The sequence below is a fragment of the Cucumis melo genome, chromosome 2, assembly GCF_025177605.1.
Source record: "Cucumis melo cultivar AY chromosome 2, USDA_Cmelo_AY_1.0, whole genome shotgun sequence".
In the NCBI taxonomy this organism is placed as follows: domain Eukaryota; kingdom Viridiplantae; phylum Streptophyta; class Magnoliopsida; order Cucurbitales; family Cucurbitaceae; genus Cucumis; species Cucumis melo.
The window spans coordinates 9,534,038-9,549,344 of record NC_066858.1 but is presented as its reverse complement, the minus strand read 5'-3'; the positions used below and the strand labels follow the sequence as shown (position 1 = coordinate 9,549,344).

General features: G+C 30.6%; 2 protein-coding genes across 3 annotated transcripts; one reads left to right on the top strand and one right to left on the bottom strand.

Annotated features, from left to right (window-relative positions):
- The first annotated feature begins 2,956 nt into the window (after positions 1 to 2,956).
- LOC103487195 (uncharacterized) lies at positions 2,957 to 7,776 on the top strand. Of its 2 annotated transcripts, none has more exons than XM_008445426.3 (5): positions 2,957 to 3,214; positions 3,306 to 3,538; positions 3,666 to 3,746; positions 5,934 to 6,284; positions 7,532 to 7,776. In XM_008445426.3, the coding sequence occupies exons 1-5, from the start codon at positions 3,070 to 3,072 to the stop codon at positions 7,631 to 7,633; spliced, it is 912 nt and encodes a 303-aa protein (XP_008443648.2). In that variant the 5' UTR covers positions 2,957 to 3,069; the 3' UTR covers positions 7,634 to 7,776. The 2 variants fall into 2 exon arrangements, with proteins under 2 accessions (XP_008443648.2, XP_050937124.1); XM_051081167.1 differs by having other exon boundaries at positions 3,010 to 3,214; positions 5,934 to 6,288.
- Positions 7,777 to 8,628: 852 nt separating this feature from the next.
- On the bottom strand, positions 8,629 to 14,983 carry LOC103487194 (aspartic proteinase 39). Its single transcript, XM_008445425.3, has 10 exons — positions 14,254 to 14,983; positions 13,407 to 13,536; positions 13,052 to 13,299; positions 12,266 to 12,490; positions 11,609 to 11,771; positions 11,440 to 11,513; positions 10,736 to 10,826; positions 9,897 to 9,972; positions 9,522 to 9,593; positions 8,629 to 9,140 (listed from the first exon to the last, which is right to left on the bottom strand). Exons 1-10 carry the CDS (start codon positions 14,463 to 14,465, stop codon positions 8,995 to 8,997), a joined length of 1,437 nt encoding a protein of 478 aa, XP_008443647.2. The 5' UTR covers positions 14,466 to 14,983; the 3' UTR covers positions 8,629 to 8,994.
- Between the last annotated feature and the right edge of the window lie 324 nt (positions 14,984 to 15,307).

Here is a 15,307-nt window from a genome sequence, read left to right as displayed (position 1 = left end):
TTGTGTAATTATCTTTCCAGCTTCTCACTTGGTTTTATCTCCAAATAATATGCTTATTGAGTCGACAATTTGGTTACTCTCACCTGTACAAATCAAAGTATAATCTGTCACGAACAGAAGTTCATAATACACTCAGGATTAAGACTAGGTTACCTAGGTCATCCTAATGAAATAGAAATCTAACTAGTTAACGAAGTTACATCCAGTGGTTATTGTTTTCTGGTATGGTCTTATGCAAACTCATTGCATAAGATATCCTAACTTGCATGTCACTTACACGAACGTGTTGGATCATTGCATTTGTATCAAATATACTAGGATAAGACTGTCTTATCTTTATACTATAGACATTTTAAGTTGTATCTCGAATATTGATCCATGTATGTCTCTACATATAGTTTCAGACTCGTCAAACAATTTAAGATGTTTATTGGATTTAGGTTATTAAGATAAAACTAATAATATAATCGATAACATTTTATTGAAATTACAAATAAACTTTATTAATAACGTTCAATAGATTACATTTACGATCTACAAGTTTTATGACATAAAACTCAACAATGTCCATGTCCACAAATCATCCAGGTATTATTCTCTGGAATAGAGAAAGTTGAGTAGAGGTGAGCTTCTCCTTCACAATCTTATTAGTTACTTTAACGTGAAAGGACAAGCTAGTGGCTTGGCCTAGAGACCAATCTCTAATTGGAATCTTGAATTTCCTAGTCATAGTACATTAAAGAACATGGAAAAAAAATTACGAAACATGACGTGAAATACTCGATACTCGATGCATGATGATACTCGCTACTCGTTACTCGATGCACGATGCACACTGCTAAATGCTTGTTATAGGATCTTCGCTACTTTTCACACATTACGTAGTAATCTACTCAATGTTATATGCAGCTAACCACTAAGTGCACACTACATGATACTTAACACTCACTATGCTTGACAATATTGAAGCATATTCCAAAATCGTAAACCCTAGTTTCTTTTCTAGATGACAAACTGGAAAAGTGTGCAAAAAACTGAAGATGAATGGAGACTACATCATGTAGAAAACAAAAATGAAATGTGTATAAGATTAGAATGTTGAGTGTTGAGCATTGAGACAATCACATGTAGATAAGAAAAAAAAAGTTCGAACTAACAGATTTCCTACCTATTGAAGAGATAACTAAGTAGAAAACAAATTCAGACAGAAGAAGATGAAACAGAGATCACGAGTCAGAACGAACGAAAGGTTCTATTAGATATTGGAAGAGATAAAGAGCAAATGTTGTGAGGTAACACAAAGAAATGAACATTTGTTTTTTTAAGTCTATATAAGTTTTAAAACATAATGATTATCAAGAATTGTGGATCGAGGAACGAGGATTGAGTAGTATATTAGCGACCATGCCTACTAAATTAACATTTTTTTTTTCTATATGTGATTTTTTTTTGAGTCTATCAATATGTGCTTATTTATCCGTCTATTCATCACTTTAAATTTCAAGGTAATTGTTCGATAGTATTATGCAAAATTTATCCAATACTATAAAATATCGATTTATAGAAAAAAAATCATAAACCATATTTTTTGTTAACAATATTTGAATAAATATATAGTTTATTTACTAAAATAAAATTTAGATTTCATTAAAAATTACTTTTACCCCAACACTTTGATGGAAGTAACAATTTAGTCTTTAAACTTTAGTTTGTAAGGATTTAAGACATTTTAATTCCAAAACTTTATTATATAATAATTAAATCTTCATACTCTAAATATTTTAATGATCTAGTTCCTACTGAAGAAATAAATATGATTTATTGCATAAAAAAACCGATAAATAAATTAGAGACACTATAAATTTTTAAAATACAATATTTACATCATAAAATAATAAAAATTGCATCGAATTTTGATGAGTTTTTTTAACATAGAAGATCTAAAATGTTAAAAAATTGAAAGTTACAAAAGTTTAAAAACTAAATTGATAAAAAAAAAAAAGATAAAAATACATTACTAAATTATTAGAAACCAAAATTTAGATTAAATTGTTATTTATAGTTAGAGACAAAAAGTATTTTTTAATCTAAAATAAATTATAATAAACTTCTCTTCCCACGACCACAAATGCATGACGACGATTCACAATATTCTTTGGTTCAAGATCAGTCCATCCAGGTCCATGTCTTATTCAAAACTAAGTGTATCATCCAATGTTATTTCCACACGTGTCTCGTACAACTGTCACGATCGTGAAATCTGCCACACACAAGCATCCTCACCACCTTATCCTGAAGATTTTGAGAGACAAGGAATAAATTCAGTTTTCAACTGTTTAATCAGAAAATATATGTTTAAACTTCATCTCCAATGATCAAGAACTTTCCCAATAATTCTACTTTTGTTCACTTACTTTCGTAATGCATATACTATTTGTATATTATTAAAAGTTAATTTCACTATATATTTTTACATTTTATTTTGCAGAGGAAAAAAAAAAAAAAAAATAAAATAAGTCATTCCACCGTAAACAATTTCTTTATTTTAATAATACTCGTGATAAAAAAAAAAATTTAATCATTTAATCAATATCTTTAACATCTCAACCAAATAGAGTTAAATAAGTTTGTTTAAAAAATTCGTTTAAATTATTAATAAACCTTTTTAAAAGTTACAGGAGATCCAAACCACATATATATGAAACAAATAGAAGGAAAAAAACAATATTATATTTTGTTAAAATTTTCAATTAAAAATACACTTAACATTTACGAACTATATTCATTGTTTCTTTAAAATATTAAAACTATGGTGTATAATGTATATTTTGAAACCTACTAAAACTAAAATGCAAAATAAAATCTAAATTATGATAAGGTTAATTATTATTATCTCAAAAGTAATCTTTGAAATTCGTAGTTCCACGTTATCTTCTTTTTACTATTGTATTTTTGGAAAAAGGAAAAATGGAAATAAAGTTAAGAAAAAAATCTAAGAGGAGTTAGAGGCTGAAACCCAAACCACAAGTAACTAATGGCTGGAGTTTGTAATCACAATGGGACGGAGAAATGAGTACTTGCGTTTCCTCTCCTTCTCTCGCCGTTCCATCTCCAGCGCCCGCCTCCACGATCTTCCGCCGCAGGATCCTCCGTGGCGCCTCCACACCTCTCGCCGTTCCTCCTCCTCTATCCCGCCATGCTTTCCCTCTCAGAGGCCTGCAATTTCTCTCCACGCACTTTGTTCTTTTTCTCTTTGATTGCAATTTCTCAATGTCTCTCATACGCTTAGGGTTTCTGTTTTGCAGCCGCTGCGAACGATTCCAACAGCACCGAGCAATTGACGGCGGAATCCGCCGTCGAAAGATCGGAGGCTGATAAGATCGTAGACGGCATGGATTTCGGTGAACTCTGCAACGAATTTGAGTGCATCAGTAGCCCATTGGTTGAATCTACTGCCAGGCAACTTGCTAGAGACATTCTTCAACTTCGTCAAGGCGATCGATCTCTTGGAAATTTTGCGGTCTTTGTCAAGTATAAGGTAGGTATCGAATTAATATGGGCCTACTTTTTATGGATTTCATAGAGGAATTGATTTGGTGTGATTGCTCTTGAACTGTTTTCAAGATGAAATTTAGAGGGGAAATGATTGAAATTATGAAATGCAGGATCCGATTAGGAAATTCACGGGTCGAGAAAAGTATAAAAGACAACTATGGGCAACCAGTGCGCTTGACAATCCAACTACGGTAATACTTTGCTTTTTTCTTATTTCACGACTATAACAGTATTGATGAACTTGAGTGGAAAAAGTCATTAAAACTTGTTCTAGTATTATAAAATACCATAATAATCTCGTTTACTATTTCATTTCTAAACTAAATTCATTTGTACCCCAAAATACATGCTATTTTAATCCAAAACACAAGTTATTATAATTCAATAATAATTCACTTTTCATCCAACAAGATTTTGAATTTTATTTTTGAGTTAGTTTATATAATTTAAGTTAATTTATTTGAAAATCCAATAGTTATCAATAAGGACAAATGGGATTTTGATTTTGTTGTTTTTTTTTTTTTTTTAACTTAAAAAAACAAAAGATGGTGTTGGGAAGACGAGAATGCATTTTGAAAATTCATTTGCCAAAATAAACTAAATAAAAAATAAAGAGAACAAAGTTGTTTCTAAATAGTTTCTTTCTATTTTTGATAAAAATGCCGTTTAATAACAATTTTGTTCCTGGTTTTATATTTTTGAAAATTATGACCGTTTGTTTCCAATTTCTTTATCATGACTTTCACTTTTTTTTCAATGGATTTTTTAATTTAGTTTAATTTTAAGAGAAAATTAAGTTTTTAACATTTCTTTAGCATTTTCAATTCTTGGCATAAAGCTACAAAAAATAAAAACCATACAATTATCAAACAGTTTTCTTTATCATTGTTTTTTTTCTTTTTATCATTTTACCCAATAATCATCATCGATATACAACAATGATGCTTATTGGGTAAATTAGTATTAGACAGTAAAATAATATAGAAAGACACTTGGTTATTGATTTCTTTATTTTTAAAATTTGGAAGATAAAATAGATTATATTTGTTTCTCTAAAAAGTAAAATATATATTTTTTTAATTCAAGTATTAAAATAAAAAATTTGCATACCAATGTGAATTGATTTTTTTAAGTGTTCATAAATTTTTTTTAACACTTTGGTAAAGCACGTTCCTAGTCAACCATCAGATAAAATTAGAAATGGAAACATGAAAATGAATTTAAAAGCCATTTAGGATCAAGTTCAGATGAGGTAAGTAATGTAAATGTACCGTCTTTCTTTTCTTCCCTCCACAATTCCTTTGTTCTGTCCTTTGTTTTTGTTGTTTTATTTATTTATTTTTAATTATATTGTTTCAAAAGAATATTTTCTTTTTGCTAAAGGAGGTAAAATACTAAAATAAATTAAAATATTTACAAAATATCAAAATCTATCTAGATAGATCGCAAGATAGACATTAATGTTTATTTTAGTCATGAAAACTTTCATAAATATAACAAACTACTAAAATATTTTAGTCAATATTTTGGTCGTGTAACAAATTAGCCCATTTTAAATATTTTAGGTCTTCCTTTCCAATTTTTTTTTTGTCTTCTTCCCTTTCTCTTTTTAGCGGCTATTTCTTTTCATCTTTCTCTCCTTTTCTGTTTTTTACGTCGTTTAGATTTGGGTAACTAAATCTGATTTCTTTCAAGTGTTTCATGGTTCTCTTCTTTTGTTGCGTGCATGACTTTCTTCTTTTTCTTCTACTTTTTTAGGTTGTTTAGATTAGGAAAGTAACCAAATCTAAAAGATTGTGTATAAAGATTTTGAAAGAAAAATCGTTTAGATTCGTGTACCAAATCTTGAAAAAAAAACCTTTAGATTTGTCGGTCCAAGTTTTGTATGTTTTTAGATTTCTTATATGCAAAATAATGTCTATGCAACAATATTCAAATCACAACTTTATATAGCTATAGAAATGAACTATGTATTTGTAAAATTTAAGTAATATGGTTTTTAGATTTTATGAATATACTCATATTTATGTGGATACCTCAGAGAGATATATATAAAAGGAAACAAATAGAAAGATAAGTTAGAAGTACTGCTGCCAACATTTGACGTACATTAAATATATTTGAGACCTAAACAGTTAAGGAGTAACTAAATTAACTAATGGAGCCTAACGGATCTCTAAACAGTTAAGGAGTAACTAAATTAACTAATGGAGTCCAACGGATCTTAGCTTAACAATAATTAACATGACATTTTTCTCTTTCTCCAAAGTCTGGAGTTTCAAATCACTAGGATTGATTTTAAGCACAAAGCAGAAACTTAACTCAAAATCTCAGCAACCAGTCATGTAAGTAATATCCTATATGGTTTGCAAGGACAGAGTGTGCAAGAAATGGTGATGATGTCAACAAGCGTACTAAACATCAAGTGGACAATCAGAGGGAAACCTAAATCCTTGGTAGCAGCCATTGGAGGAGATCTCATCATCAAAGTTGATTCACAGTTCACACTCAACCAAATCAGTGGCCAAGTTATCGAACACGAAGAGCGTTGGGATGTATCGAGTTCTTCTGCCATTTCCCAAGCTTTCTTTTGGGCCTCACGTTATCTCTTTGCCTCTGCCGAGGCTGGAAAGGACTTGGCTGATTCTGTCAGCAGTCTCACCGGTCGAGTCTCTACCGAGAAACAGAACTTGGAAATGTTTCCTGACCCTTCCGGTGATCCTACCAAGGTTAGTGTTCTTTATCCTTCTTGTTGTCTATCTTTATCAAGCTAAATTACTCTTCCCATTTTCACCAATGCTATTTTAGTCATCTGTTCATTAACTTCTAAATATATAGCATTGGTAACTATTACTGGATGGTTTTCATTTTTAGAGGTCCTTCACTAATGTAACTGTATTTTGTTTTGGTTTTGGTTTTTGAGAAACATATCTGTTTGATTTTTTCTTTTTGATTTTTCTTTTAAATAATTGGAAATAGTTTTCTCTGTTGGTAACCAACCCATCTTTAATTTATCATTTTTAGTGGGTTGCGATGGTTCTTGTTTCTAGTTTTCGAGAAAGGTATATTCTTTTATGTAATGATTTGTTTTTAGTTTTATGTTTTTTAGATTTAAGTTTATTTTTTCCCGAATTTTGTTTCTACATTTTTTGTGAAGTAAAGTAAGGTTTTTTCTCGTAGTCAAATTCTAAAAAACAAAAAACAACCGTTTAAAATTTCAAAATATAGATTTGATTTCTGAAAACAAATAAACTTGGAATTCTTGTTTCAATTTCAACTTTAAAAGCTAAGATAGAAGTTCATTCTCAAAATAGTTTGTGCAAGAATCTCTCAAATGTTTATGTGGTTGACTCAAACCACATGTGTAGAGAAGCTAATATACAAATAAATAACATAAAGTTTTTATTTTTATTTGTTTTCCTTATTTTCATTTTTTTAGCATCACAACAGGGTAAGAGATTAAATCTCCGGCCTTAAAAGGATGAGGGTCATGTCAAATCCTATTTTGGTTGAAATCCTTAATAAAAACGTAGGTTAAATTATAAGTGACTTTGAAGTTCATATCTATTTGACTCTTAAACTTTGTGTCTAATATAAAAGTGAACCTTCAATTTTGTGTCTCGTAATTTCACAAAATTTTGGAAAATTCAAATGCTCAATAACTAAATTTATAACATTAAAAATTCAAGAACCAAAACTATTTACAAAATATAACAAAATAGCATTGATACTATAAATGCCATCAATAGGCAATGATAAAGTGTTAACGTCTATCATTAATAGAATTTGAAATTTTGTTATATTTGTAAATATTCTACTATATTTGGAAATGTCCTTGATTACAAACTTGAAAGTTCATGAACTTAAAAAATATAACAAACTTAAAAGAAAGAGAAACTAACATCTAATCAAACCGTTTGATTAAATTACTCGAAACACACGTTTAATCTAGAATGGTAATCAAATTTGTATGTAGTTCTTTCAAGGTGAGGACAACTTCCAAAAAGATGCATACCAATTTGCTCTGCTGCTGGCTATCCTCTATTTTGTTGTACAGTTTCTGAGGGCCACACTATAAATGTAACAAGACTAAGGTACCTTTCTCTATTCTATACTACTGAAGCCTCATCATGTAAAATTCATATTTTTTACAACAAAAATTCATGTAGTAGTTAAACTCAAACAATAATGTATGTATGTAATTATGGATTTTTCTTTGCATATAGTTTTGGATGCATGATATCATATAACTATTAATGTTTAATTGTATCTTAAAAGTAAAATCTCTCCTAAGTTCTTTCTAAGAAAAGCACCAAGGTTAGTCTATCATTGTATCTCTAAGCTTGTGGTGGTTAATTGTACCCTAAGCCTTTATGATAATGGTTAACATAAAGCCAAAGTCTTCCCTTATATATGTAGATGCTTATGTTATGGGCCTTTGGATTTGATAAAAAATTTAAAGGAAATGGGTAGGATTTAATATCCTATAAATTATAGCAAAATGTCGTAAGATTACATGTTGTCTTGTGTGATTACTTGAGGTCCTTGTAAATTGACTAGAAAACTTTAAAATGTGTAAAAAAGAAAAGGTATATATAAATTTATACCATTAAACTCTAGAGATGTATAAATTAACACCCTAAACTAATAATTCTATTAATTTAATTATTGAATTTTCATAAATATATCAATTTACACGTTCTTTTAGATGTTTGAATATTGTAGTATGAAACTTATGATTTGAATCAACTAATCTCTTAAATTTATTTTATTAGTCGGTCATTTTAAACCTTTCATTATAATTATCTTTAAATTCATTCATGCATGGACTCTTAAACATGGTTTTAAAAGATGGACAATTATGGTCAATGCATGAACAATTCTCAACTTGAAGTCTACTTATTCGGTTGATGTAATTATAAATTTCCTGCAATGTTCTCCAAATCCAAACAATATAGAATGAAAGGCACACATTTGGTATGACAAAAGATATATTTTTTAAAATAAAAGGGAAAAAAATTAATGAAATCAAAATTAAAAGAAATGAGTTTATGAGGTGAAAAGAGAAGAATATAAAAGCATCGAGATTGGCATTAAAGCAAATTACAACCATTCTATTGTCGTCATTTACAAATATATTATATTACATTATACACTCGCAAACATATCTCTCTCTTACAACAACAATACGTTAAAAAAAAAAAAAAACAACAAAAAGAAAAAAGGTCAACGGTTGATTTTTTTTCTTTCTTTCTTTCTTTTTTTTTTTTTTTTCTTTTTCTGGGAAGATGGAATTAATTATTTCCATTTGTGGCGGGAAATTAAATTATGATACAACAAAAGTTAAAAAAAGAAAAAAAGGGAAAAGAAAAAAAGAAAAAGAAGAAGAAGAAGAAGAAGAAGAAGAAGAAGAAGAAGCGGTGGGTATTGTGGAAGAATCTAATGGATAAAAAAGAGAGTAAAAGCTAATAAAAATGGAAGTAATCTGCCAATGACAAGAAGGGAATGTGCTGAAGACAGTTTGTGGGCTCCCACTGTGTAAACATCTCCTGATTTTACATCTTTCAATTTTATGCCTGATGAGCCTGTGTGTCCAAACACCGATCCATATTTTGTCATAATCTTCATACATTTCCTTTCATTCCTATTCTTAATTTATTCATTCAATGATAACTTTGCCTTCAGAATATATACCCAATATCAACCTAACCTATTCTTTCTCTATTCTTGGTTAAATAATAATGGAACTCAATCCAATCATAGAATATTTTGCTTCATCAAGTTTTAAAATTGCAAAGAATAGTTATTTTAATACTCAAACTAGAAATAATTATTTTCTTCAAAACGGTTTAGGTTAGATTCATCTACTTTTTTCAAGTGATTCATTTTTAATTTCAGAAGAAAAAATGATGGAACAAAAAGCAATTAATAAAAGGAAATAAGTTGAAAGTTTGAAAGAAACTCACAGTTGTACTCAGTCCAACCAATGGTCTGATTTTCAAGATTATAGTAAACCAACTTGTTTTGAAGAACCAAGTCTGCATTTCAAAATCCATGGAAGAGGAAATCAAGCTAAGAATCACTACTATTATAATCGTGAAATATTTAGTTTAAAGATTTAAACAAGGTTAGATTTTAATTTTAGTTTTTGGTTAAATACCCTTTTAGTCTTTGTACATTCAATTTTGTTCGATTTAGTCCCTACGCTTTTAATAAAACTTAAGAGGTATTAAATTACAAGGACTAAAATTGACTAACTCCCAAATTACGGGGACTGATGTTTTAACAAAAAGATTATAAAATATTATATGAGGTAGATGAGAATGAAGATAAGAAGATACCTCCCAAGAGAGTGACTTCCTTTCCGTCTTTGGATTGAGCTCCACTATTTTGCCACCCAACACACCATACATCATCCTACATACCCCCAAATATGGAACCATTATACTCATAAATCTTTGGTTTTTTTAGATTTTATAATCAATTGAATTCGTCTCTTGTATATATTTATTTATTTACTTATCTTATATTTTCTTAATCTATTTTAAGTTTTGTTTGTTAATGATTTTGTTTCTCTTAAATTTCAAACACCTATCTTTAGAAAAAAAAAAAGAAAAAGAAAAGAAAACTCAAATTCTTAGTTAACTGTTAAAAGCAAAACAAGATTTTACTATTTTTTCAATGTTCAAATTTTGGCTTTGGTTTTTGACAACATTAGTCGGGAGTGGATAGAAAACCAAAAATTTATGGTAAAAGCAATTTTTATAAACTTAGTTTCTAAAATGAAAAACGAAAAACCAGATAGACTATCAAATGATGCCTTATATATATCATGTTTCTGTCAAGTAATCTTATAAAGAAAAGGAAAAGGGGAAAAAAACAAGGTAAAAGCTTAAATTGATCTTTCAGGCTCATGGACAAAATAAAAATATTTCAAACCAAACTAGGACAAATAAAAAAAAAAAAAAAAAATAGTCCATAGAATTTAATAACACTGAAACTGGTGCTTTTTTGTTTTCTCTTTTTTCCTGAAAAGTAAAGAAAAATAATTTTGAAAGTTGTTTTTATTTTAAAATATTTGACAAGTGAATTGTAAATTAAAAGCATATTAAGGTCCAAAACTTGAACAGTCCCCACAATAATAACAAATGGTAACAAAAAAAAAAAGTAGATTACTTACCCGAATTTGAAAGAGATACTCGTGAGCGTAAACAGTCAAGATTAGGGACTCCTCGAATTTGAATGTCACTGTAGGAAATCCGTCGTCCACACTGAAATAGGACAAACAAGACAGAAAAGTGAGTAAAGTTTCTTTAGAACAATCAAATAATAGCAAGAATGAGATCATTTTCACTTCGATAGGTTGAAGGGAAGTCCCCTTATGTATAACAATTAGTACATAAAGCACACACTTGGTGTTTTGTTCCTAATCTTTCAAAAGTTTTTGATTAAATACTTATACGATGACACTGATATTGAAGAGTTGAATGGTGATTATGACGTTCAAACTTTTTTTTTTATCAAACGTGATCTCTTTATATGTGCTGCTCTAAAAAGTTGGTGAACCCCTAAATGATGAAATGAAAATCACCACCCTCTTCTCCTCTTAGTTATAGGTTGTGTGAGTTTTTGCTTCAGGAAAGATCAGGTGGGTTTTTTTTTCTTTCTTTATTTTCTTTTTGGTATCCATTACCGTCCAAGTCAACTTACACATCTCCAATATTCTCAAGGAACAACCTTCTTAAGCTTACAACATTTAGATGTTAAGAATACTCGTAGGATATTAAGTCTTAAGAAGGTGATCACCATGGATTAAATCTTTCCTAGATCATATGATATGTCTAGCTATAAAAATACTAAACAACAAAGATAAGAGTATCTTACTTTCCATCAAAAAGAAAACAAGTAAACTGATCATCAACTGTACGTAGCTTCAGATCAGGCTGGGCACCCAAAATCTACAACATAAGTTATATATTAATTTTAGGAAAAGGAAATTTAGACTTCGGTTGCAAAAAAGCGTACAGTAAGAAGGGCCTTTTTGCTCAAATACCTTGTCCATTAATGGCAGGTAAATGTTCTCGGGAAGATAAGCTAGTGTTGTGCCACTGTCAATGATTGCTCCTCTTTTATAAGAAGTTTCGAAGAGTCCAAGAGGAAGATCAAGAGCAGTGCCCCCTACCTTAACTTCATTTAGAACAACATTGTAGTGAGCCCTGAAATAGATGGAAGAGGGGAAAAAAGGTTAATGTAAAAAGCTTCCTTGTGATAAATAGAAGACTCGTAAATTCATGTAACAAGAAGCAAACTTTGGAGAGGGGAATTTGGAACATCAAGTTTGGTAGTTGCACCTATTTAGTTTAGTCCTTAAACTTTAAGAGTGTCAATTACGGGAGCATGTGATAAGTTTTCTAAGACCTTCAAAAGTTAAAGCCAATTTCAAAAGATGAGGATTCTTCAACTTTGAATAGTAACCACGAACATAACGGTGACATGGAATTCTTATTGGATAAGTGTTAGCTGATAGCCTGATTTGGCATGATGTAGCAGGCATATAGGAATTTGGAACATCAAGTTTGGAAGTTGTATCTACTTATTTATTAATTCAAAGAGCATAATAAGGGGCAAAATATGATTGTATCTATTTATTTATTTATTGAAGATGTATGCAGATTAGAACAGATAAGACTTGAAGAGGTAGTACACATACTGATTAGGTACCACTGGTGTGGTTTTCAATTTTGGTTCAACTACTTCTCCAATGGCAAAAATCCCACCCCCTGATATACTATCCAAGCAGTGTGCAAAAGTCTTTTTGACCTTCCCAGTTGCAGCCAACTGAGAAAGCATAGATGAATTTGCCTGTCCAAAACCAAGTATTCCATCAAGTGCTTCGGATGACGAACCAAGCTCCCCAGATTGGTTAGCTCCACACCTAAACCACACAAGTCAACTTGAGATAAAGAAGTAAAAGCAGCATTAGTTAACTGAACTTGTATGATCATAAGACTTTTCCAACTACAAAAGGGAGAAACTTTTAATGATCAACAAGTGCTCAATTAAAAAGAATAAAAGTGCATTAGACATTAGATTAGATAAGAAGCCATATATCGAGATTTTCTGCTAAAAAAACCAGAGATAAGTCCAAGTGAAGCTAGACATATTATAAATCTTGAGTCAGGAAAGTGTTTCTAGTGGAAAAGAGTTGTAATTTGAAACAAAGAAATGAGGAGACATCTGAATAGCTAAACAATTGCGTAGTCATTAAAGAAGCAACCATATAGGTGAAGTCAGGAAGATTCGAAGAATGACGAAATTGTTCAGTTGATTGATCAGGTACTACTTTTCTTACTAACCCTTTTCCAAATGCAAATACCGCAAGGCTTAAAATAGACCTTCTAGGCTAGTAGTTATTATGTTAGTTCACTTTAGTCGTAAGAAGTAAGAGCTTTATGAGGTTTTTCTATAAAAAAAAACAGAAAAGAAAACGAATTACCCAAATATTACACTGCCATTAGTTACAGAAGTTTTATGGTTTCCAACAGCTCGTTGGAGTTGAATATAATCCTTCACAAAATATCCAGCTGTTGCACTTCCATCCCCATAGATAACTTTATATTGGCAGAGTAGATCTGGCTTACAACCTGGGATTGGAGCGTCATATGTAGCCGAGCAAAATGGTTGATCACAAGTAATCAAGTTTGAAGTGCTGGAGCTCTTCGGATTATACAGTTGCAATTCTACCTATAAGTGAACAATCAATGGTTATTTTTCATCATGATCCATCAGAGGTTGAGAAATTCAAGCACACCAAGCAATTTACAGAAAATTCCAATGTTGAAGAATCATACACCAATATCACTTTTCTTCGGACAATTTCTGCAACCGATACAGTTCACCCATAAAATGTCACTCCCTGTATCCACTTGCACATGGTAATCTTTTGGAGGACTTCCAATGCCAATTCTGGCGAAGTATAACCTTTGTGTTTCACCAAAAGAAACAATTTAACATTCCAAGTGACAAATAATTAACAGGAAAGATGAGAGGTAAGGTGTAAACATAAACCAATACATTATTTAAGAAAGATTCTCTTTTGTATTTTATCATCTAGTTCCCAATGTTCTGATTCAGTGTCCATCTAATCCCTAGGTTTGAAAATCCAACACTTTAACTTTAGAAATGGTTCTAAATGGAATCTAAGAACATATTTCTTTTCCATTTTTTAAGTACAACAAATATGAGAGGAATTTAAATTTTTGGCTTCAAAGGAAACCGTTCTATGCTCATCGTGGCAGAACAAATTTCCTTTAACGAGTTTAAAGAAAAACGATGAGAAAGTAAGAAATTCTAAGTAATAAAGTCAGTTTATTATTGACGTATTTTTAATTCATATAGTAAATATTAAATAGAATGGTGTAGGATTATATCGTGTCATCCTAATCCAAGCTTCAATCATCAAAAACATAATTAATGCAGAGTAAAACATAGGCCAGATTTCTGATTCAATGAGCTAAGATAACGCGAAACCATCTAAAAATTGATCTCTAGAACCATTTAAAATCATGATATAACATAGACTAAAAGATCATCACATCCCAAAAACAAAATGCATCAACAGAAACATCTAATCAGAGACAAAAACACAGGAAATATATACTAAGAAAATATGAAAATATGATGTAAGAAATGGCTAACCCTGTTTCGGCAGGGTGTCCGTTGCCACCAAGTTCGAGATCAATGACAGAAAGAAGCCTACCATGGCGACGAACATCATGAGATTTCAAGGCATTCAGTGATCTCTCTCGACCCTTAAACTTATGTTGAACTTCAAACACCAAATTGCAGAACCCAGGTATACAAAATGACAATAACAACATACCCACTAAAACCTCTCGCTCGAGATCCATGATTATACCCTCTTTTTCACAACGATTTCGAGCAAAGCCCAGGTCCCAAAATTCGAAACTAGGTTTCAAATCCCTATAACAATATGTTTTTTTTACCTTTCCCCTACAAAGATCGGGAAAAAAAAGGGAAAGGTATAGACAACGATGAACGATCAATGAAAAGGAAATAAAGAGGGAGAGATCCGAGATTGAATGGTCAGAAATTTAGAGGAACAAGAAAAACAAACGTTTTTGAGTTTTCTGTTTTCTGTTTTTCTGTGTGATTTGAAGAGAAAAAATTGTTGGTTTAAGGCTTTGTTTTCTATTTCTCTCATACACACAAAGAATTCTTCGGCTCTGAGAATTCCTCCATTGGAAGCCATTTGACTTTACATCTCACCATTTCTCCAAAAATGGGAAATGGGCGAAATCCAAATTTGGAGTAAAAAGGAAGGCTTAATTCTCAGGAAATGGAATAATTGAAGTGGAAGAACAACTAATGTTCAAAAAATGGAAAATCTTAAGAAATTTAATGTTTTGTTGGACGAATGTTTTGGAAGACAGTAGTCAATGTCATTAATATATATCCACTTTTGGTCTCTTCCAGAATTGAATATTCATGTCTTATGTCGTGGGAATTTTCTTGTATATCTATTTTTCAGCATTAGACATACCTGTCAAATGTTTTATTCCATTGGGCCCACATTATTCTTAAATTGTTCTTAAATGACAAACGATAATTAAAGACAACTGTGAACAAAAATATTGAGAACTACAATGGTATCACAACTTTACATAGATACGTTGTCCAATAAGTTGTTTGATAGGAAAGAAAACGTACTGCTACCACGTGATAATTGCAA